General features: G+C 39.4%; 1 protein-coding gene and 1 long non-coding RNA gene across 5 annotated transcripts in view; one reads left to right on the top strand and one right to left on the bottom strand.

The window, feature by feature from the left end:
• Window positions 1-3,509, bottom strand: part of HERPUD2 (HERPUD family member 2) — a 42,462-nt gene extending 38,953 nt beyond the window's left edge. For 2 of the 3 annotated variants that reach the window (XM_030857531.2, XM_060305422.1), the window contains exon 1: window positions 2,524-2,648. Coding sequence is in view for 1 of the 3 variants with exons in the window: in XM_030857532.3 (XP_030713392.1) it covers window positions 2,524-2,670 (147 nt within the window). In the remaining 2 variants the exon portion in view is untranslated. Of the gene's footprint in view, window positions 1-2,523; window positions 2,936-3,144 lie in introns of those variants that run through there. The other variant, XM_030857532.3, reaches the window with a different exon arrangement.
• LOC115853830 (uncharacterized) overlaps window positions 3,390-24,257 on the top strand; it is a 71,299-nt gene continuing 50,431 nt past the window's right edge. Inside the window, exons 1-2 of one of the 2 annotated variants that reach the window (XR_009565278.2) lie at window positions 3,390-3,774; window positions 5,383-5,444. This is a non-coding gene — a long non-coding RNA (uncharacterized lncRNA). Of the gene's footprint in view, window positions 4,023-5,382; window positions 5,445-24,257 lie in introns of both variants that reach the window. The other variant, XR_009565279.2, reaches the window with a different exon arrangement.

Genomic DNA, 24,257 nt, shown 5'->3' with positions numbered 1-24,257 from the left:
TGTGAATAACCTTTCAAAGTTTTCAGTGAAGTTCTATGAAAATAAACACATGTGCGCTTCACTGGTGGCGCAGTGGTTAAGAACCAGCCTGCCAATGCAGGGGACATGGGTTTGATCCCTAGCCTGGGAAGATCCCACATGCCACGGGGCAACTAAGCCCGTGCGACACAACTACTGAGCCCGCACCCTAGAGCCCGCGAGCCACAACTACTGAAGCCTGTGCGCCTAGAGCCGGTGCTCCGCAACAAGAGAAGGCACCGCAATGAGAAGCCTGCGCACCGCAACGAACAGTAGCCCCCGCTCGCCACAAGTAGAGAAAGCCCTCACACAGCAACGAAGACCCAATGCAGCCAAAAATTAAATAAATAAATAAATAAATTTATTTTTAAAAGAAAGAAAAGAAAAGAAAAACACATGTACACCATCCCCACCTTCATTAACCTAGAAATAAACTTCAGATATTACAATTCACTTGGAGAAAACTTGCTGGAAGAGGAAAAAAGGTTTGCCACAAGGTTAGGTAATTAATAGGCTGCAAATTATTTGGTATACCTTCCAAAAGTGCCTCCGGTGTGTACTAGAAGCAAGCAGCTTAGGAGGGCCGGGTGTAGTGAAGTTTGCAACTGATCTGTCCTCCAGCAGCTGACTGATCCACATGGGCACTGATAGCACTCCACTGAGATAAGTGCTAAGATGGCAGAACTCCTGCCAAAAACAGGCTTATCCCAGGAGCAGGTAAGACAAATAGGGTTCACACTCCTCTCTTACTTTTTAAAAAAGAAAAAGTTTCAGAAAAGTGATAACTCTTGTTCTATCACAGTGCGAACCAAGTCCCTTTTGGTTTAATCATATAATGTAAAAGATCCTCACATAAGTATACACTTGAACATATAACTAAGTACTTAGATATATGCTCAATAATGTACTTAGGAATGGCTATGTTATGAACACTACTATGGAAGTCTAAAGCTTTCAATTCTGCCTATCCTGAAAAGCTATTTTCTACTTTAAAAATGTGTAAAATGAGTCATATGCAATAGGAAATGTTTTGTAAAGCAGAAAGTTTTAAAGAGAAATTGTTACCCCGTGTAAATCTTACCTTTCAAGAAAAGATTTGAATGAGAGTTCCAACTATTTTGTTCCAAGTACTTAAATCCTTCAGGGTTTTTATTTCTCCTACTAAAAATATTTGTAATCAAAAAGTACTGACAAACATAGCTACTGCCGACTAAGAGTTGTTTTTCTAAACCACCTGTTTTTGCAATAACCACCCTATTTCTATAGCTATTCTAGAAGCCTAAATGCCTAACTAAACTTAATACTGTAACACTGAAACAGTCCTAATTCATTAACATCTTAATATAGATCAAATGCCTTCCTTACTTATTTGCATAAAACAAGTGTTAAGTAAAACCTAGAAAGCACAGTTGCCTTAATATAGATCAAGTGCCTTCCTTACTTATTTGCACAAAACAAGTGTTAAGTAAAACCTAGAAAGCACAGTTGCCTTCCAACACATCCTTGCTGCTGGCTTAAATTTGCCAGATGCCAAAAATATTTCCCACCCTAAAAATCCAAGCTTCTTCATTAATTAAAAAAAAAGGTTTAGTAATCACTGAAAACTACTTATTCAGGAATGAAATTTTTACACAATGGAGAACATGAAAGCCTAACTTTCATACACACTACACAACATTATACTTTTCTAAATTATTCCAAGATTTAGTTATCAACTGTGTTGATAACTTTCAAATCTAACTTTGGGGACAGATAGAGCCATACTGTCTATTTTATTTATTACCTTTGCAATATCCAGATGTGATTCAGAATGAAAAACACTGCTGCAGTAATTTACAAATGGCTTTATGAAAGGAATAAAATGATGCACCAAATGGTGGGGGTGTGGAAGGACTGTTCTCCTCTAAATGAAGAAAATTTCTGTGTCCTCTACAGGAGGAAAATGAGAGAGGAAGGGGCAGAAGAAAGTGAATCTAAAACGTATAACTCTTTGCTTCTTGAAACATATATACTAGTGTGTAAAGTATAACTTTCATAGGGGTCACATACTTATTTCAAAATTCGCTCTTCAGCAATGAGCAAATTTCTGGGCCAGATGTTGAAAGTAAAAAGGAATTTTAGTCTAATAAGCAATAAAAGCTTGAGTATGGATTGCAGTGTTTATCTTTTTTTTAAAGGATGCACCTGTCATTCCCATTTTAGGTTGATGACTTTGAGTCCAAGGAAAACGGTCCTATTGTATGCCTGCCAATTCTCATGTGCCTTGATATTTCACTTACTAATTACACTTACTAATTAACTGGACCTCATCAGGAAGATATTAATGATGGTTCAGACACTCAAGAGAGTCGCATAACCTCCGAACGCAAAATACTTCGCAGTCAAAATACTTTGCAGTCAAAGAGACCTATCTGACTCAAGACGGGTGGGGATAAGCAGGGAGTAAGGGAGTATATGACACGAAAATCTGGCCAGAGCACCTGCGCCCAGGTTTTAGACACTTACTGGTTTGCTAGGGTACACGTTAGACAGATGCGTTTTTAGTTTCCCCACGGTCCAGTTCAAGAAGCAGCTAATAGTCTGGTCACTGTATTTCTGATTCGGTGCTTTAATGATGAGGGTCACAGGAATCTCCATCCCATTTTGGTCCATGGTGCCTCCAAGGTCGAACAGAGTCAAGAGGAGCAGCAGTTAAGCCCAAATGAGCCGAGGTGGTTACTGCCGGCGCGGCTGGGATGGGGACGGAAGCGAATGGGTTCTTATTCCTTGTCCAAGTCAGTCACAAGTGCATCGGGCGATACAAAGGCCATTGCCGGTGCCAAGGATGATGGCCAGGGGCGGAGGCGGCGGCGGGGTCTGGGGGCCCGGCCGGGGGTGCAGTTTTCCCCGCCAGGTTCGGGCTCCGCCGGGCTCCGGACTGCAGAGGGAAGCCAAGGGGAGAGAGAAAGCGGTGAGAAGGTAGAGAGGGGTGAGGGCGCGACAGCCCAAGCCACCGCCCCGCCCCGCCCCGCCCCGCCGCGACCCCTAAGCTGAAACGCAACAAGGCCCCGACGCGACGGCCCCGCCACGCGGGCTGGAGAAAGGGACGGGCCGCTCAGGGCGGCCAGCCGCGACAGGCAGGGCTACCTGAGAGATGGCTGCGGGGCCCGCCACCGCCGCCCTCCTCCCCCGGGCACGGCCACCGATCACACAGTACGGCCGAGCGTCCTCCGCGGCGGCCGCTCCCTTCCTACTGCTCGGCGGCGCCCACGGCCCGGCCCTGGATCTCGCGAGGCGGCGCGGCGGCAGCGGGAGAAGTTGGCCGAAGGGCTCTCCGCCTGACCCCTCCGGCAGGGCAGCAGGAGCGCAAGGCGGGGCGCGGCCGAGACGGCGACAGGTGGCAGGAGGGCGGGGACTAGAATAGGGGCGCCGGCCGCGAGCGCGCCTGTTTTGTTGTTGTTGTGAAGAAGGTCCGGGTCCCCTTTAAGCCGGAAAACGCAGGGCGGAAGTGCGTCAGGGGCGGCTCGCCCCCGCGCGCTGCCCTCCAGGTCCCGCCGCCGACCGCCCCTGGCGGCCCAGGGCGGCCGGTGCCGAGTTCTGCGTCGCCTCGAAGTTAGTCGGGCGTGTCGAGCCCGCCAGGCCAGGCCATTCGCTCCGCATTGCCTCCCCAGCGGTACTCGGGCCTCCACTCGCTTCGCTGGCGTTAGCACATTCTGTTTTGACCACACCCGGAAGACTTGGGAAGTGTTCCTCATCCTTAGAGCTGTCTCTTCAAAAGTTAGTGTCCTTGCTGATGCTCAATCAGACTTCTGACCATAATTTCTTGTGTCGACTGTCTGCAAAGCACGGTACCTGGAGCTTTGAGGAAGGAGGGACTGGGGGTACATTGCATAAGGAGAAGGCTTTCAGTCTACCTCTACTTTCCGTGTGACCCTGGCTAACCTTCCTGAGCCTCAGTTTACTTCTGTAAATGGGGACGGTAATGGCCACCTGACTGTGTGCTGTTGATTAAATGAGCTATGTAGGTAAGCCATCTGGTACAGTTCTGGCGTATATCAGTCTCTCAACTAAATATTAATTTCCATGTATTTCCTCTCCGTTTTCTCAAAAGTTGGCAAGTGTTTGTTTACTGAGCACCTACTGTGTGTTCAGCACAGTGGGAGATGAAGACGGTTGGCAGTGTTATTTTCTGGTTTATGGTTTACACGTGGGAACGCGAAGTTTCAGGCTATTGCCCAAAGCCGACTTACTCTCCATTTTCTGCACAGGTTTAGGAGTCAGTGCAGTAAGTTGAGATGTGCATTTGCACAGGTCCAGGCTTCCACTTATAGGTGAATACAAGCAGATAATGTAGGGGGCTTTGGAGACCTGGTCTCTTCCCCTCTCAGCTGCAGAGGAGTTAGTGCAAGTTAGAGACCAAGAGGAAATTCTTCCTCTCAACAGCTAGTGCCCCAGGATCCCTTACACCCTCTCCTCCTTCACCTCTTTCTTTGTGATAGGACACCTACCATATCTTAGCCATACCCTCTCAATGCGCTTCTAAAATAAGAGTGAAGTTTCCTTTATTTCTTGTCATGGAATGAGAACAGTTTACTATGACTTGGATTTCCTGTAGCAGACCCTTTTTCTACCTAGTATCTAGTCATCTTAATAGAACCTTAACTTAATTCTAGCTACAAGTACTTTTTCTAGCTCCCTTACATCTAGCAGCAGCCATTCGACACACCTGTAGCCCATAAGATGAAAGGTGAAGTTGCTACTGGGGCTTCCAGGGGAGCTTTCAGATGAACATGTTCTGCAGACCAGAGCTCATCCTTGCCCTCTACACCTGTCTTTCTTACTGGAGGAATGTGATGCTGGCAGTGGGGCAGCCACAGCTCAGTCCTGAAGCAACAAACAGGAGAACAAAGGCCTGTATTACAAGGATGGCAAAACAGAACAATTGAAAGAGGCTGAATCCTTTATAGCATAAGTGTGCCACCATATAAGTCCCAAGCTGTCTGCTCTAAGAATTCTTTCATGTCCAATTCCTGTTTAAGGCAGGAGGAAGTCTCCCCAACCGCAACTGCCACAAGCACCACCACCCAAGCCTGCGGCTCCTGTCACTTATGCCTGTGACTCACACTTCCGGGAACCCCTTAGAGTAATGTGGTCATCCCCCTTGGCACTCTGAAATGTACATTATTAATGAGATATATATTAATTAATATTGACAGAATGTGCATTTCACTGGATAGACACTACTTAAAGTAGAGTTCATCAGAGGTTCACTAACATGGACAAAATCATTTTAAAATGTAATGAACTTCAAGAATTTGAAATATATGAGTATAAAGATGATAGAGTATCTGATAGAAATGATTTTTTTTTTTTTTTGCTTTACAGCCACCTGAATTAACAACCTAAAAATGCTTTTGATGCTGTGGAACTTGCCCACAATAAAAACAGTATGTAAATATGATCCCATTTTTGTTAAATTACATGTATGTGTTTATAGAAAAATGTATGAAAGGGTAGTCCCTAGACTATTGATAGTGTTTAACTTGGAATTTGGAGTAGGAAAAACAGCATGGAGGGGATGCAAGATAGCATAGTTACTTAGAGGCTGCTGTGAGCTGTTTGTTGTTCTTTGTCCGTGTTGCACATAAGAAGGGGAAATGTGAAAGAACAACTACACATCTCAGTTACCATTTGCTACTTAAAGACAGCCTCTAATGAGAATGCTTAAGGGGAGGATGCTAATAGATAATAAAGGATTTGTGATTGTTAAGGCCAAATCTACTTTAACAATATTAACTGTTCAATACACATAATTTTAGTAGCTAGTTCAGTAATTCAGGGTGATTTCTGCCAATGGAGTAACTTTCTTTGTTGACAAAGTAAAATACGTAAAGAAAATTATTTGTAAATAATAAAACTGATTTCCAGTATTTGTGGGATATTTACTTCTAATTCTTTTAATTGGGAAGGAGGACAGCTAGAAAAGCTTATATTGACTCCTTCTGTGAGATTCCAGTTTCTTTTAAAATTTTAAAGAAAATAAAGTGCTTATTACTGAGCTTTTCTTACTAAAATTTGGAATACCTTCCAGGAAGGTAAAATACTTTATGATGTTGAATAATATAGTTTTCAGTGTTTTGGGTTTTTTGTTTTTGTTTTTATGATAACTCTCTTGGGAAGAAAGACTTTAGTCAAGTGATGATCTTGCAGTTGCAAATTTCAAAGATGATGATAGCCATCTGGCTTCTGATTGATTCCTTCTATTTCTATTTACACCAAACTTGTCTTTTTTTTTTAAGATGCTGTGCCACAAAGCATCTAATCAAATCTCAATCAAATTTATTGTTTAAAAACAAGTGAAATCCTACATTTCAAGCCTAGGAAAATTAGCTCATTTCAACACTGCACTTTCAAAATCTTAATTGGTCCCAGATGTTTGATTATAAACCATATTGTAGAAAATGGAATGAAGAAAACCACACATGCATTGAGTGCCAAGTGGGTGATTTAAGTGATGTGTCATTTAATGAATTTTCAGAACAGCCCTGAGAGGTAGTGAGGTCAGTGAAGCTCAGAAAGGCTAAATGTCTTGCCCCAAGTCACACAGCTAGTAACTTCCAAATAGAATTCTGATTCCTCTGTAATACACACTGTTTCCACTACACTGAACTTAAAGATATTCATTCATAACAAGACACATTCAGGAGGAAAAGGCTTTCAGGAACAACATCTTAGAGGTCATCTAGATCAGCTTTCCAAGTACTGCCAGAATCACTCTTAGGACATCTCTGAAAGGCAATCAGCCAACTTTGGCTTAAACTCTTCCAGGGAAAGGGAGCACCATAGTTTTCACTGCAGCATGACCTATTGTTAAACAGCCATGGTTATTATAAGTGAATTAAAATCTGCATTGCTATAATTTGTCATTAGGCCACTTTTCTCCTCTTGATTAATTCAAAATATGTTTACTTTTATTCCACGTCTGCCCTTCAAATGGTTAAATGCTGTCTACATCTTATCCAAACTAAACATCCCCAGATTCTTCAACCATTCTTAAGAATAGTTTCCAGATCACTCAAAACAGTGACTCACCTTTGAACACACTACTTTGCATAGCCCTCCTCAATTATGGTGACCATAATGAACATTTCGACACATGATTTCCCTAGAATAGTCTTCATAAGGACACGTCTATATTTCTATTTCTGTATTAATATAAATCTTCATAAGGTAGTTTAGCAGTTGGATTTCCTGCTTTTCAGAAACTATGTATCTAGTCAGTTCTTAGAGCGACCATTTGGGTAAGACAGAAGTCTAATTTCTCTGATGAGTTAATCCACTGACTTATTTATCATAACACTTGGAGAAAATTGTAGCAAATAGCATCTCACTGACCTCCTTTAGGTGACCAGAGGAAGGGGGGGAAGGGGAAATCCCTTATATTTTTCATCCTCTAAAGAATTTTGACCTAAATATATGTACTAGTTATTTATTTCTGCAAAACAAATTGCCCCTAAAACTGGGTCAGAATTTTGGGAGTCTTTGCTGTTGGTTCTGGTTTTGAGTCTCTCTTGCAATTGCAGTCAGGATTTCAGCTGGCATTTGGTTATCGGAAGGCTTGATTGGAACTGGAGGATCTACTTCCAAGATGGCTTACTCCTAAGGCTGGCAAGTTGGGCTGGTTGTTGGTGTGAAGTCTCTGTTCCTCCCCATGTGGGTCCCTCCACAGGACTGCTTTTGAATGTCCTTACAACCAGACAGCTGGATTCCCCCAGAATGAGGGAATCCTAGAGACCAAGGCTGAAGCAGCAATGCCTTTCATGACTTAGCTTCTGAAATCTTACATTGTCACCTACATGGTGCGCTATTTGGTCACATAGGCCAGCCCTGAGTCATTGTAGGAGGAGAGTAGTATGAGCATGAATACTAGGAGGTAAGGACCTCCTGTCATACTGGAGGCCAGTTACCATAATGTACCTTACCAAAGCATAGCAGGTCATAATGGATACCCTGTTCCTTCTGTATGCAGCTATCCAAGTCCAAATCCCAATAGTAACCTTGCAGTTGGTTCACAACTGCATGCCCTTCCTCTGGCATTTAGCCTCTCTTCCCAGAGCTGTTTCACCAAGTTCCTCCCCCCAAAATTAGAACTATCTAACTCTATTGGCTATATTTCTCAAATGTTTATAAATGTTTATCTTTTTTGCTAAAAGTAAATATAGTTTAGCTGAGTTTGGGAATATTAAATTTGCTACACTGCATTCAAATAAAGGTAAGAATAATCACTAAATTGAACATGGAGAGTAGTCATGGGCCTAACTCAGGGGTTCTTAATCTGGATCCAGAGACATACCCTGAATTATCTATAGGACTGTGCATTTATCTGGAGGGAGAGTCCATGGTTTTTATCAGCTATTTATTTATTTATTTATTTTTGGCTGCGTTGGGTCTTCGTTGCTGTGCGCGGGCTTTCTCTAGTTGCAGCGAGCCGGGGCTACTCTTCGTTGCGGTGCACGGGCTTCTCATTGCGGTGGCTTCTCTTGTTGCGGAGCATGGGCTCTAGGTGCACGGGCTTCAGTAGTTGTGGCTCGTGGGCTCTAGAGCGCAGGCTCAGTAGTTGTGGTGCACGGGCTTAGTTGCTCCATGACGTGTGGGATCTTTCTGGACCAGGGCTTGAACCCGTGTCCCCTGCGTTGGCAGGCGGGTTCTTAACCACTGCGCTACCAGGGAAGCCCTTTATCAGCTTCTTGAAGGGGCCATTTGTAATGCCTTTCAGAGCAGCAACAAAATTTAGTCCTCATTGTAAGGTTTTTCCAGTTAAAGGAAATGGGTTTTTGAGCCATTTACCAAGTTACTGCCTCAAGGGCCCCAAAACACTGTTCATTGCCTGCTTTGTGATAATAGAAATAAATCCTGTAAATATCAATACTTCTCCTTTTCCAGCTTTCATGATATTAAGCTTTGTCAGTAAAGAGCCCTGGAGGGACACTAGAGGAAGAATAGAATTTTCTACCTGTGTAATGTAGTGTGCTCCCTTAGGCAGGCTCTTACAGCACATGTGGCTTCTGCAGCTCTCAGTTCCAGCAGTGCCCAGTGGCCAGCAGTGTGTAGCACCTCCCGTGAACAGGCAACTTTGCAGGCAACACCCATGAGCATCTTTCCCTGGAACCCCATCAAATGGCTTCACATGGAGTACCACCAGTACAACACTGTTCATGAATAGCTTCCCCTCACACCCCTTAGCCAGCTTTTCTCCCTCAGCAAACTTCTCTGACATCAAATGAGCCACAGTCACTGGACTTCTTCAAGGAGGGTCTATCTGAGCCCTTAGGGCAGTAGATGATCACTATATCTGATTTTCCTATATTCTTTAGCATTTTCTTAGTTCTTTGCTATCCATCTCCTTATCACTCCAATTCCTTGTTATAAATGGTAATTCTTTATATTTAACCTTCCATGTTCAAAATATTGTTTGATTTCTGTCTCTTGATTGGACCCTAACTGATACAGAATTGGTATCAGTAGTGATCCCAGGAGAGAAACACACAAAGAATTTGAGGATTGCCTTGGTCATGCCCTTTGGCTGGGTTCCTCCCCATTGAGAAGTGAGATGAGGGCATTAAAGTAAGCAAACTGTCATCTGTGGTTGATCGTGATGACATGTCAGCTGAAGCAAGAGATTGCCCAGCTCCATGCTGCACTTGACCATTATGGCAGTTAAGATGTCTCTAAGGACAATAGTATGGCATAGAGTCTTCTGAGTGTCCTTTAGCACTTATCGAAAGGAAATCACAAGCTTGTTTCTTTCAACTCTCAGCTCAAGCCACAGTCTAAGACCAGAAAGCTTCCATGATAACTATAAAAGAATCTTTTAGTTCTTTCAGACACAGGGGTGATATTGTCAAAAATCAAGCACAAAATTTTATTATATGGATTGCTGAATTGTAGCAATAGTTGTATTCGCAGTTCCATCAAATTTTTCACACAACAAACTAGCGGTTATCAGTGGCGGGGGCGAGTGGTATACAGGTGGGGGAGTGAGAGGTACAAACTATTGGGCATAAGATTGGCTACAAGGATGTATTATACAACATGGGGAATGTAACTAATGTTTTGTAATAACTGTAAATGGAGTGTAACCTTTAAAAAATGGAGTGTAACCTTTAAACATTTTTAAAAGGAAAAAACAGAAAAGAATGGGCAGAGAAGAAAGACCAGGGTTACAGAAAAAAACAAAGTGTACTAGGCAAAAAGAAAAAGTGTGCCAAGAAAGAAAAACGGAAACCCAAAGTAGGATGCAGCCTGCATTTTTAAACATTATTATCATCATCATTATTTCTAAAATAAAATGGCTAAATTTTTTTTCATTTTTTACATAAAAGTTAAAGCATTGAATGAGAAAGAATGGGATCCTGAAAATTGGAATGGGGACAGCTGCTTGAACACAGATGAAGCTAATCATCTTGAAACTACAAGTCACTCCAAGCTACCTCTATTAAAGAAAGAAGTTTGCCCTCTGGAGACTAGCCTTCCTTTGCTTAAAAACTTTGTGAGAACCTCACCAGGGAAGATGCCTTAAAAGGGAATATTTATTCTCCACAAGACACACTATAACCACCCACTACTGCCCCTAGACCTAAAACTAGGGTTAAATCTCAGCATTCTCCACGGCGACAGGTACACACAGTGACCCAGGAAGAAATAGCTTACACACCAAGATAATTGCAAGACTTTACTAATCTATATCAGCAGAAATAGGAAGTATATTCTAAGAGTGTTAGACCTCGGAGGGTGAAATACAGCACTAGATTGAGCCAAATTAATGGATATAGTGCACTTAGTAGATTCCAGACTTGATGTGTTAGTTCAGGAAGCTGAAGGTAGCTCTCACGATTGATTGGTCGACTGAAACTTGGACTCAACCATGGCCTACATTTAATATAGCTGAGATACCAGAGCTATCTACATCATGTAGATAAAGGAATCCAAGGGCCTAGGGAAATAGGTATGTTAAATGTATTGTGTGTTACCTGCACACCCACCTGTCCCCTTCAACGTTCCATGAGAAGGCCCAGAAGACACTCACTTCACTAAGGCATTGAGAAATACATGAGTGAGGGGAGCTCCCACATCCTTGTAAAGCTCTGTGTTGCTCTCATTTGTAGACCAGGCATGACTGAAGGGGATGCTGCCACTGAGATAAACTCCCTAGTTATAGTGCCATTTGGAAGACAGCACCCTGAAAGGATGAGAATCTGTTTCATAGGATGCAATATATCCTTTGGATCAGAGACCATTATATGCAGAGGAATGTCAGTTCTTAGCTCAACTGCAACAATACTTAATGTTCACCATTTACAATAATAATATTTGTGCTACTCACTATAACAGAGGACACAAAGAACAGTAAGATATACTTGCCTTCAAGGGGTTTCCAACTTAGGAGAAAATAAGACAAGCCCACAAATGACTGTAAGACAAAATAGAGTAAGGGCAGTATCCCAGGCCCTTCTGCAACCCAGCCAGTTTATGTCTCAGCCAAAAGCAGAAGAGGAAAGTGAGGGATCTACTGTATCGAAGTGGACTGGGGGCAATTTGCAAAAGGCAAACAGTAATTTGACTTGACTCTTCCTTTCCTCAGCTTTTTCCAACTTTTTCTCACATTTCCCCCAGATTATATGCTCATTAAAACCAATCCACTGCCTTTCCACAAGCCCAGCCGACACTGTAAGTTCAGAGAGGTCTAGCTATGCCACAGGAGATAAGATGGACCTCACACTACCAGGCATGCATGTCTACCTCCCCCTTCTTAAGGCCTATTTTTCACTGTGCCATTCTTAAGGACAAGCCTCATCCTTTTTTATTACACTCTCCACCATCCCTCCCATTTCACTTCCAGTAACTGCAGCAATTTCTTTATGTTGGTGGTGGCTTCCTAATTAGTTGTGTTAAGATTCTGAGGCCAGATCTGGGATCAGCAGGATAATTGATTGATTTAACTGACATGGGTTAAGGAAAGGGAATGACAACTAAGTCAAGTGCTTCAAATACCGTGCACTAGAAACCCACTTCATTCATTCAAAGTATTTCACATTTCAAAGGTTTTGTACTTTCTATCTTATCTCGAAAAATATTGCCAAAAACATGCATAACAATTAAGTAGTTTCATAACTGGTCAATAGAAAAGGCCAAAGTTCTTGAGTAAAATCTTGTCTTCTTAGTTTCTTTCTTTGTGTCGTGACTCCCTAGGGTTTGTAAACTAGGCTGAATCTTTGAAACAGCAAACTAGCTTTGACTAAGAAAATTTGTTAAATTCCAGGCTTTAGAGAGTAATAGGACAGCTTCTTGAGTATAGTCTTTGTAACACTCATTCTTAAAGAATGCAGGATTTTATCTCCCTGAAGGAATTTATGTTTCACAACTTTGATGTTGCCCAGTGCAAAATGCTCAGCTCTGTTGCAAGAATTCGTAACTAAGATCATTCCAGAATGAAGACAAAGCAATTTAACATTAATCGAGTACTTATTACAGATGTGGAGTGTGCTAGGTGTGTTTATGTAGTGATCTCTTTGAATCCCTTCAAGATAAGCCCTGAGCCCTCACTTGCAAACTTTCCCTGCCCCATCCTTAGATGTTTTGTCTGTACTTCTATGTGAAATCTATTTCATTTACCATGTGATAATTATCTCTTGATAAGTCTGTGAGCTCCCTGAGGCTAGATATCATACCTTAAACAAATTTTTTATCACTGTTGCCCAGGACAATCCCTTTTTCTTAATAACAATGAATATTATTGACTAAATGATAATACTCATTTTACAGAGAAGGTAAATGAGATAAGTAATTTGCCCAAGGTGAGTCAGTTTATAATTGATAGAGCTGTTGATACGAAAGCCTCTGAATTTTATGGCATTTCCTATTTGTCTGTGTTTAACACCACTTCTAACTTCTGTACCTGTAGGATTTGGGGTAACCATCTATGTCCTCTTTCATGTATGCAATAGCAGACAGTAGAGTGTCTGGGAAAACTACAGGACAGAAATCTGGGCCAAATTGAGGAATACCATGAGGTCAGCAAAAGCGTCACAGGGACGAAGTTCAGAAGTGATGGGGGGACATCCCTCTTCAGACATCTGCTAGGAATCTCAGGTAGCCAAAAGCAACATCCCTGATTAACTATAAACTTGCTCGTTAACTACACAGAAAAGCAGAGGAAAAAAAATACAGGAATTTCAGCATTGTACCTAATTCTTATCTCTTATATGCTTTCCTCTGACATTTAATGATTAGCTATACCACATGCATTTTCCTGCTAACTCCTCTGCCAAACTCAGTATTTTAATCTATTATATTTTATTGCACATATGACTAGAATCTCCTATAATTATACACTTGCAGCTTTTTATTTTGTGTCTATGAAAGTTATTCTTTGTTAACACAACCATTTTTATTCACTCTTATTCACTCTCACCCCAAATTGCAGCTTATAGAGTAACACTTCAGGAAGGGAAATATTTGAGGCACTCTCCTTATAACAACCTGTGTTTGTGAGGATGCCAAGAAACCTATGAAAGAAAATAAGCTTAAAGAAGGAAAAGAAAGCTCAGCATAAATTAATACTTTTTCTCAGATTCATGTGAGAGATGGTCTTCTTTGCTCCCCACCATTTATGTATTGCTTCTCCAGGGTTTTTTTTGTATTTTTGGTTTTTTGTTTCAAAATTCATTTAGAAACCTCCGTTTTGGATAGGGGGTCTCATTTTGACTTATTATCAATAGAAACCATTTTTCTTATTATTTCATAGGATTTTTTTATCAGCTATGATTTTCTTTTATTTAAAACATTTTTAACTTCATAAGAAATTCTAGTCTAATTTGTATAGCCTAACCATCCTAAGTTAGCAACTATCATTATTTTTTATTTCTTCTGATTTTCATTATATCTGTATGCATATTTATAATGAAATTCATATGTATATAGTTTTATAATGTTGTAATAGTATGCACACACAATTTTAGAAATTCCTTTTTTCACGTAAAAGTGTTTTTATAAATTATTTTTATTTCTCTTTGGTTATTTTTTATTTCTACATAGTCGTATTTATCAGTGCTGAAGTTTCAAAATGAAATACTATATCAACATGCCATAATTTTATTTAACCATTTCTCAAGTCTTAGATATGTGAGTTCACAGTTTTTTATTTTTAAAAATAATGCTTCTATAAACGTCTTGGTTTGCTTAGCCCTTATACTTGAAATATATTCCCAGAAGAATGATTACTAAGTCAGAGGATCTGAACTCTTGATATACATTGTCCATTATATTTTAAATCAACTGAAAATAAATTTAAATATTTGGCATTATTTATTTTAACTTGCTTTAGTCCAGCTGTTAATATATTATGTCATCAAATATTTTAAAATATGCTGAAAATATGTCATTTAGTTTATTTTGTTGCAAGTGATAATCAGCTAACCATCAAAAAGGCATGGCTGGATTCAGGAGTTTTCTTTCTCATTCTTCATTTATTTCCCAATGATATTATTGGTATCATTCCTTGTTGGGCTTTCTTCATAGTAGGAAAATGGCCACTGGAGATCTCAAGCCTAGTTATTTAAGACTATGGCTTCCATATATCAGATCTCATTGAAGGATTCTGATTACCCTTGCTTGACTCTAATGCCTATTAATCATTTTGTCCGTGAAGACGTAGTACTGTACTCAGATTGGCCCATCTTGGTCAAATACTGACCCTAGGGGGGTGGGGAGGTGGAGGGCAAGGCACCATGACTGACAGCCCTACTAGAACCATGGACTTGGAAAGAGCTGAGGGGCTTAGAGGGGCTATTGGCAGACAAAACCAACATATCCATTTCTTATATTGTTTCTAAACTTCTTCATATCTATAAATGTAAACGTAGACTTGCCCCTCTTTAAGATTGTGAAGTAAGAAGTTTTACTTTCTTGCTCCCTTATCTCCCCTTTCTGCATCCTTCTCCTTTCTCCCAGACCTACCACCACTGTCCAGTGACCTAATGTTCTCGCTAATCTGTTTTCTATCAAAACCTACTTTCAGTTAACAGGAGTTGAAAAGAATCCAAAAAAATCAAATTAAGACCCAGGACTCAAATTACTTTCCTCCATAGAGTTGGTTAGTTTTTAATCGAGGACAATCATACAAGACTAAGAAAGGTAGAATTTGAAGGGGAAGGGGGACACTTGAGCACCTTCAAATACTCCCCTTCTACTAGAAATTCATTTTTTCCCCCTTTAGATTGCTAGTAATATCTTTAGTGAAAAGAATGTAAGAGATGAATAGAACCCAGGATCACTAACTTGAATCCTGTCCATTCAACTAGATCCCCAGAGGAAACACACATGTAGAAGACAAGGCTAGCCAGTGCATGCTCTTTATTACCGTGAGGCTTTTGCCCAAACCCCACTATTTAACAAAGCAGACAAAAGTGGTCAAGAGCGTAGGCTCTGGAATCAGCCCAACCTTTGCTCAAAAGTGGCTCTATCATTTATTACCTGGAGTCTTAGTACCTTGACTATAAAATGGGGATAGTAATTTCTACCTTATGGGGTGCTGTGAGGATTAAAAATAAATAAATAATGCATACAGACTGCTTAGTTCAGTGCCTGGCACAGAGTAAGCCCTTATATTGACCTTTTTTTTTTTTTTTTTTTGCGATACGCGGGCCTCTCACTGCTGTGGCCTCTCCCGCTGCGGAGCACAGGCTCTGGACGCGCAGGCTCAGCAGCCATGGCTCACAGGCCCAGCCGCTCCGCGGCATGTGGGATCTTCCCGGACCGGGGCACAAACCCGTGTCCCCTGCATCGGCAGGCGGACTCTCAACCACTGCGCCACCAAGCCCTAAGCCCTTAATAAGTGATAGTCGTTTGATGATGTTGATGATGATGAAGGATGAGAAGGAGGAAGAGGAGGAAGAGGAGGAGGAGGAGGAGGAGAAGAAAGGGAGGGGGAAGAGAACAGAAGAAAGAGGAAGGAGGAGGAGAAAGAAGAAGGCATCACCTTCTTACCTGAAAGGCCAAAGCACATAGAAACCTCCTTTTCACTTGGCTGCAAGTTGGTCTTAGGACCTAAAATAATGGTCATCAAAAATTGCTGTCCTTATACCTCCAAAATAATTTTTTAAACTATGAACCCTCTCATGCATTTTTAAGTTAACATCTAAAGGTTTTCATTCTGAATTTAAATAGTTATGAAATGATATTCCTGGCATTTTAAATACTGGCATTTTCAAATACAATATTTATGTCACTTTTAGCTACCCAGTTGTTAGTGTCATTCACTCTCTTAATGTCCAGGGTTCCCAAGCCTATACCAAAATAACAAATAATTATTAATTACACCTCTTTTTCTTTTACTTGGAAGCAACTTATTTAATCTACTAGACTCAGGGAGGGAAATTTTAAATTTGTTAATTTCAATACGCCTTTGCCATTACCATATGCTTAAAATATAATGTCATGAAAATCTCAGAGCTACAGATTTCACTCATTTATTTCGCGGCACATATCTGTTACTTAATTTAATTACCAAAGCCAGCCCTTATTGCCAATCAGATAATTTTTTCTATAGAAAAAGGACTAGGGCTTCCCTGGTGGTGCAGTGGTTGAGAGTCCACCTGCCAATGCAGGGGACATGGGTTCGTGCCCCGGTCCGGGAAGATCAGCAGTGAGAGGCCCACGTACCCAAAAAAAAAAAAAAAAAAAAGACTAATATCCTTTTTAATTGATGTATACAGGCTAATGACGGGAAATGAATTCTGAGTATATGACATATACATACACACATACACATACGTCACATATCTATAGACAGTTGACCCTTGAACAACGTGGGTTTGGACTGCAGGTCCACTCACACGTGGATTTTTTTCAGTAACTGCGCACTACAATAATACATGATCCCCAATCCCTGGTTGGTTGAATCCAAGGGTGCGGAAGTGCAGTTACTGAGGACCAATTGTAAAGTTATACATGGATTTTCCACTTCGGGGTGGGGGGGGCTACACCCTAAACCACCCTCCCACCTTGTTCAAGGGTCAGTTGGACAATACATTCATAGTTTGGAGAACCAAGTCCCATACCAATAAAAGTAGGCTGTACTGCGTTTGGCTCTCAGGCCCCTTTCCTCTTTTTTCCCCCCTTTCCTCTTAAACCTGCATCAAAGTCCAGCACAGTATCGATCTGACACTGAGATGATCAACTCAAAGACAAGGACAAGAAACTGAGAAAACAACCCATTCCGGTACTAATGAGACACAAACAGTGTCTCACTTGTGTTGGACACCTACTTGGGCAGGTGAGGCTTCCCTTACATGGCAGTATAGGCCAAAATGCCTACAACTGTGTGAAATATCAGTCACAGAGAACTGAAATTCAAAACTAAATTATATTTTCAACTACTGTCTAGGAATAAAAGGTACAATTTTACTACTGCCAACGTGTCATTTGATGTAATTCAATTTTATATTTTGTTATTAAGTCCATGAACCAACAGATTTCAGTTATTTCATGATCCTTCTCTCAGAAGGACACCTGTGGGAAAGGGACGATTTGATAATGCATGTCAAAATCTTAAAAGAGGACTGTAATTGGGAAGGGATGAGGATGTATTCTGGGGGGCCAGTAATGTTTTATTTCTTGACTTGGAGGGTGGTGGATACACTGTACTTTATAACTGTTAAAGTACTCATGTAAGTATATTGCACAATTTCAGAACTGTTGCAAAATATACCTACTCAGTTATGCACTTTAAATAGTTTCCCCCAAATTTAAACAAGATATAGGAATGATTTTAGCTCATTGTATATAACAGTAAAAAATGAAAACTAAAAATCTGATAGTGAAGGTTTGGTTAAATAAAGCATAGTATAGACATACATTGGAACACTATGCAGCTTTTTGAAAAGTATGTATAGATAAATAAGTACTAAAATAGAAGTTGTTCATACATAAGGTGAAAGGCAAATTGCAAAAACTATTTTCAGGGCTTCCCACCAGGGAAGTCCCAACCAAAGTATTAATAGTGGAATTGGAGGAAACTTGCTCAAGCCTCTTAGATAGCCTCATCCACCAGAGGACAGACAGCAGAAGCAAGAAGAACCACAATCCTGCAGCCTGTGGAACAAAAACCACATTCACAGAAAGATAGACAAGATGAAAAGGCAGAGGGCTATGTACCAGATGAAGGAACAAGATAAAACCCCAGAAAAACAAATAAATGAAGTGGAGATAGGCAACCTTCCAGAAAGAATTCAGAATAATGATAGTGAAGATGATCCAGGGCGTCGAAAAAAGAATGGAGGCAAAGACTGAAAAGGTGCAAGAAATGTTTAACAAAGACCTGGAAGAATTAAAGAACAAACAAACAGATGAACAATGCAATAACTGAAATGAAAAATACACTAGAAGGAATCAATAGCAGAATAACTGAGGCAGAAGAATGGATAAGTGACCTGGAACACAGAATGGTTGAATTCACTGCTGTGGAACAGAATAAAGAAAAAAGAATGAAAAGAAATGAAGACAGCCTAAGAGACCTCTGAAACAACATTAAACATAACAACATTCACATTATAGGGGTCCCAGAAGGAGAAGAGAGAGAGAAAGGACCCAAGAAAATATTTGAAGAGATCATAGTTGAAAACTACCCTAATATGGGAAAGGAAATAGCCACCCAAGTCCAGGAAGCACAGAGAGTCCCATACAGGATAAACCCAAGGAGAAACACACCGAGACACATAGTAATCAAACTGGCAAAAATTAAAGACAAAGAAGAATTATGAAAACAGCAAGGGAAAAATGAAAAATAACATACAAGGGAACTCCCATAAGATTAACAGCTGATTTCTCAGCAGAAACTCTACAGGCCAGAAGGGAGTGGCATGATATACTTAAAGTGATGAAAGGGAAGAACCTACAACCAAGATTACTCTACCCGGCAAGGATCTCATTCAGATTTGATGGAGAAGTCAAAAGCCTTACAGACAAGTAAAAGCTAAGAAAATTCAGCACCACCAAACCAGCTCTACAACAAAAGCTAAAGGAACTTCTCCAAGTGGGAAACACAAGAGAAGAAAACGACCTACAAAAACAAACCCATAACAATTAAGAAAATGGTAACAGGAACATACATATCAATAATTACCTTAAATGTGAGTGGATTAAATGCTCCAACCAAAAGACACAGGCTCGATGAATGGATACAAAAACAGGACCCATATTTATGCTGTCTACAAGAGACCCACTTCAGACCTAGGGACACATACAAACTGAAAGTGAGGGGATGGAAAAAGATATTCCATGCAAATGGAAATCAAAAGAAAACTGGAGTAGCAATACACATATCAGATAAAATAGACTTTAAAATAAAAAATGTCACAAGAAACAGGGAAGGACACTACATAGTGATCAAGGGATCATCCAAGAAGACGATATAACAATTATAAATATATATGCTGCCAACATAGGAGCACGTCAATACATAAGGCAAATACTAACAGCTATAAAAGAGGAAATCGACAGTAACACAATAATAGGGGGGGACTTTAACACCTCACTTACAACAATGGTGAGATCATCCAAACAGAAAATTACTAAGGAAACACAAGCTTTAAATAACACAATAGACCAGTTAGATTTAATTGATATTTATAGCACATTCCATCCAAAAACAACAGATTACACTTTCTTCTCAAGTGCGCACGGAACATTCTCCAGAAGAGATCACATATTGGGTCACAAATCAAGTCTCAGTAAATTTAAGAAAATTTAAATCATATCAAGCATCTTTTCTGACCACAACACTATGAGATTAGAAATGAATTACAGGGAAAAACTGTAAAAAAACACAAACACATGGAGGCTAAACAATACGTTACTAAATAACCAAGAGATCACTGAAGAAATCAAAGAGGAAATCAAAAAATACCTACAGACAAATGACAGTGAAAACACGATGATCCAAAACCTATGGGATGCAGCAAAAGCAGTTCTAAAAGGGAAGTTTATAGCAGTACAAGTCTACGTCAAGAAAAGAAAAATCTCAAATAAACAAACTAACCTTACACCTAAAGGAACTAGAGAAAGAAGAACAAACAAAACCCAAAGTTAGTAGAAGGAAAGAAATCGTAAAGATCAGAGCAGAAATAAGTGAAATAGAAACAAAGAAAACAATAGCAAAGATCAATAAAACTAGAAGCTGGTTCTTTGAGAAGATAAATAAAATTGGTAAACCATTAGACAGGATAAACAAAATTGGTAAACCATTAGCCAACCATTAGACAAACCATCAAGAAAAAGAAAGAGAGGACTCAAATCAATAAAATTAGAAATGAAAAAGGAGAAGTTACAACAGACACCGCAGAAATACAAAGCATCCTAAGACACTACTACAAGCAACTCTATGCCAATAAAATGGACAACCTGGAAGAAATGGACAAATTCTTAGAAAGGTATAACCTTCCAAGACTGAACCAGGAAGAAATAGAAAATATGAACAAACCAATCACAAGTAATGAAACTGAAACTGTGATTAAAAATCTTGCAACAAACAAAAGTCCAGGACCAGATGGCTTCACAGGTGAATTCTATCAAACATTTAGAGAAGAGCTAACACCCATCCTTCTCAAACTCTTCCAAAAATTTGCAGAGGAAAGAACACTCCCAAACTCATTCTATGAGGCCATCATCACCCTGATACCAAAACCAGACAAAGATACTACAAAAAAAGAAAATTACACACCAATATCACTGATGCTTATAGATACAAAAATCCTCAACAAAATACTAGCAAACAGAATCCAACAACACATTAAAAAGATCATACACCATGATCAAGTGAGATTTATCCCAGGGATGCAAGGATTCTTCAATATATGCAAATCAATCAATGTGATACACCATATTAACAAAGTGAAGAAGAAAAACCATATGATCATCTCAATAGATGCAGAAAAAGCTTTTGACAAAATTCAACACCCATTTCTGATAAAAACTCTCCATAAAGTGGGCATAGAGGGAACCTACCTCAACATAGTAAAGGCCATATATGACCAACCCACAGCCAACATCATTCTCAATGGTGAAAAACGGAAAGCCTTTTCTCTAAGATCAGGAACAAGACAAGGATGTCCACTCTCACCACTATTATTCAACATAGTTTTGGAAGTCCTAGCCATGGCAATAAGTTAAGAAAAAGAAATCAAAGGAATACAAATTGGAAAAGAAGAAGTAAAGCTGTCACTGTTTGCAGATGACATGATACTATACATAGAGAATCCTAAGGATGACACCAGAAAACTACTAGAGCTGATCAATGAATTTGGTAAAGTTGCAGGATACAAAATTAATGCACAGAAATCTCTTGCATTCCTATACACTAATGATAAAAAATCTGAAAGAGAAATTAAGGATACACTCCCATTTACCACTGCAACAAAAACAAGAAAATATCTGGGAATAAACCTACCTAGGAAGACAAAAGACCTGTATTCAGGAAACTATAAGACACTGATGAAAGAAATTGAAGATGATGCCAACAGATGGAGAGATATACCATATTCTTGGATTGGAAGAATCAATATTGTGAAAATGACTATACTACCCAAAGCAATCTACAGATTCAATGCAATCCCCATCAAATTACCAATGGCATTTTTTAAAGAACTAGAATAAAATATCTTAAAATTTGTATGGAGAAACAAAAGACCCCGAATAGCCAAAGCAGTCTTGAGGGGAAAAAACAGCTGGAGGAATCAGGCTCCCTGACTTCAGAGTATACTACAAAGCTACCATAATCAAGGCAGTATGGTACTGGCACAAAAACAGAAATTTAGATCAATGGAACAGGATAGAAAGCCCAGAGATAAACCCATGCACCTATGGTCAACTAATCTATGACAAAGGAGGCAAGGATATACAATGGAGAAAAGACAGTCTCTTCAATAAGTGTTGCTGGGAAAACTGGACAGCTACATGTAAAAGAATGAAATTAGAACACTTCCTAACACCATACACAAAAATATACTCAAAATGGATTCAAGAACTAAATGTAAGACCAGACACTATAAAACTCTTAGGGGAAAACATAGGAAGAACACTCTTTGACATAAATCACAGCAAGATCTTTTTTGATCCACCTCCTAGAGTAGTGGAAATAAAAACAAAAATAAACAAATGGGACCTAGTGAAACTTCAAAGCTTTTGCAAAGCGAAGGAAACTACAAACAAGACGAAAGGACAACCCTTAGAATAGGAGAAAATATTTGCAAACTAATCAACGGACAAAGGATTAATGTCCAAAATATATAAACAGCTCATGCAGCTCAATATTAAAAAAACGAAGAACCCAATCCAAAAATGGGCAGAAGACCTAAATAGGCATTTCTCCAAAGAAGACATACAGATGGCCAAGAAGCACATGAAAAGCTGCTCAACATCACTAATTATTAGAGAAATGCAAATCAAAACTACAGTGAGATATCACCTCACACCAGTTAGAATGGGCATCATCAGAAAATCTACAAACAACAAATGCTGAAGAGGGTGTGGAGAAAAGGGAACCCTCTTGCACTGTTGGTGGGAATGTAAATTGATACAGCCACTATGGAGAATAGTATGGAGGTTCCTTAAAAAACTAAAACTAGAACTACCATATGACCCAGCAATCCCACTACTGGGCATATACCCAGAGAAAACCATAATTCAAAAAGACACATGCACCCCAGTGTTCATTGCAGCACTATTTACAATAGCCAAATCATGGAAGCAACCTAAATGCTCATCGACAGACAAATGGATAAAGAAGTTGTGCTACATATATACAATGGAATATTACTCAGCCATAAAAAGGAATGAAATTGGGTCATTTGTAGAGACATGGATGGATCTGGAGACTGTGATACAGAGTGATGTAAATCAGAAAGAGAAAAATATCATATATTAACACATATGTGTGGAACCTAGAAAAATGGTACAGATGAACTGGTATGTAGGACAGAAATAGAGACACAGATGTAGAGAACAAACGTACGGACACCAAGGGGGGAAAGTGGCAGGTGGGGGGGAGGGTGGTGCTGTGATTAATTGGGAGATTGGGATTGACATGTATACACTAATATGTATAAAATGGATAACTAATAAGAACCTGCTGTATAAAAAAATAAAATAAAATAAAATAGTGGAATTGGAATTTTGGTGAGGGTTTTATTTCTTTTTGCTTACTTGTATTTTCTAATTTTTCTAAATGAACTTTACTATTTTGATATGAAAAAAATTATTTTTAATTTTTAAAATCTCATCCTTGAGTCAGCAGAAATCCCTGTTGGCATTATCTCAGTTTTGATCTTTTTATTTTTTTAATAAAATATACATTTTACAAGGATGATCAGTTCTCTTCACAAGCCCTTATATTTTGAAATATTAATGTATTTTGTTTATTGACAATTGGAGTGGAAGTAGACATTTTCAAGTGTTAAGGTAACTCCATATTTTAAGTTTTAATCTCTTTAAAGACTATTTTCTGAAATGAAAATTGATACTGAAAAAAAGAAACCTACTTGATGGTTTTAAAAACTATAGTTTAAAAAAAACTAATTTTGGCAGGATTGGATGATATTTTTCTTTTACTCTATTTTTTAAAATTGCTTGTTCACAGATTCTTCAATCTTTTAGACAAAGACTTAATTTAGGAGTGATATTCAAGTTATGAACTTCATCTTTACTATTACAATATTAAATTTTCTTAGAGATACGTAGTGTCATATTTTCAAGAGGAAATACACTCATCTGTAAAACAGGAAATGGACAAAATGCTCCGTGAAATGCACTATTGCTGTGGTTAACTACGTTAGCCACTGGGTGGCTCCACCTTTTCACTGCATTCACTATCTGGTGATGGAAGTTTCCAATGAAAACAGGAGATGAAGGAGGCTTTATTTACAGAATGCTTAATTGGGAACTGATGCAGCATTTACATTCTAGACATTTTATTTAGAAACAGTTCTGCTCATGTATGGAATATTTTCTTGTGTTCTTTGATAACTGGGCATTTGACTTGCCAGGGAGGGGAAGGCAAAGCTGTATTTTTTTCCTTTATATCACATCATTTCCTATTCTAATTTTTTAATCAGAACCAAAAATTCTTCATTTATGACATCTTGTCTATTTTGATAGCTATTATTTTCAGAGTCCTCTAATAAAATGACTCGAGGAAAAACAAGAAATTA

This window comes from Globicephala melas, chromosome 9 (genome assembly GCF_963455315.2).
Source record: "Globicephala melas chromosome 9, mGloMel1.2, whole genome shotgun sequence".
Lineage (NCBI taxonomy): Eukaryota > Metazoa > Chordata > Mammalia > Artiodactyla > Delphinidae > Globicephala > Globicephala melas.
This window is presented reverse-complemented; position numbering and strand designations above follow the sequence as displayed.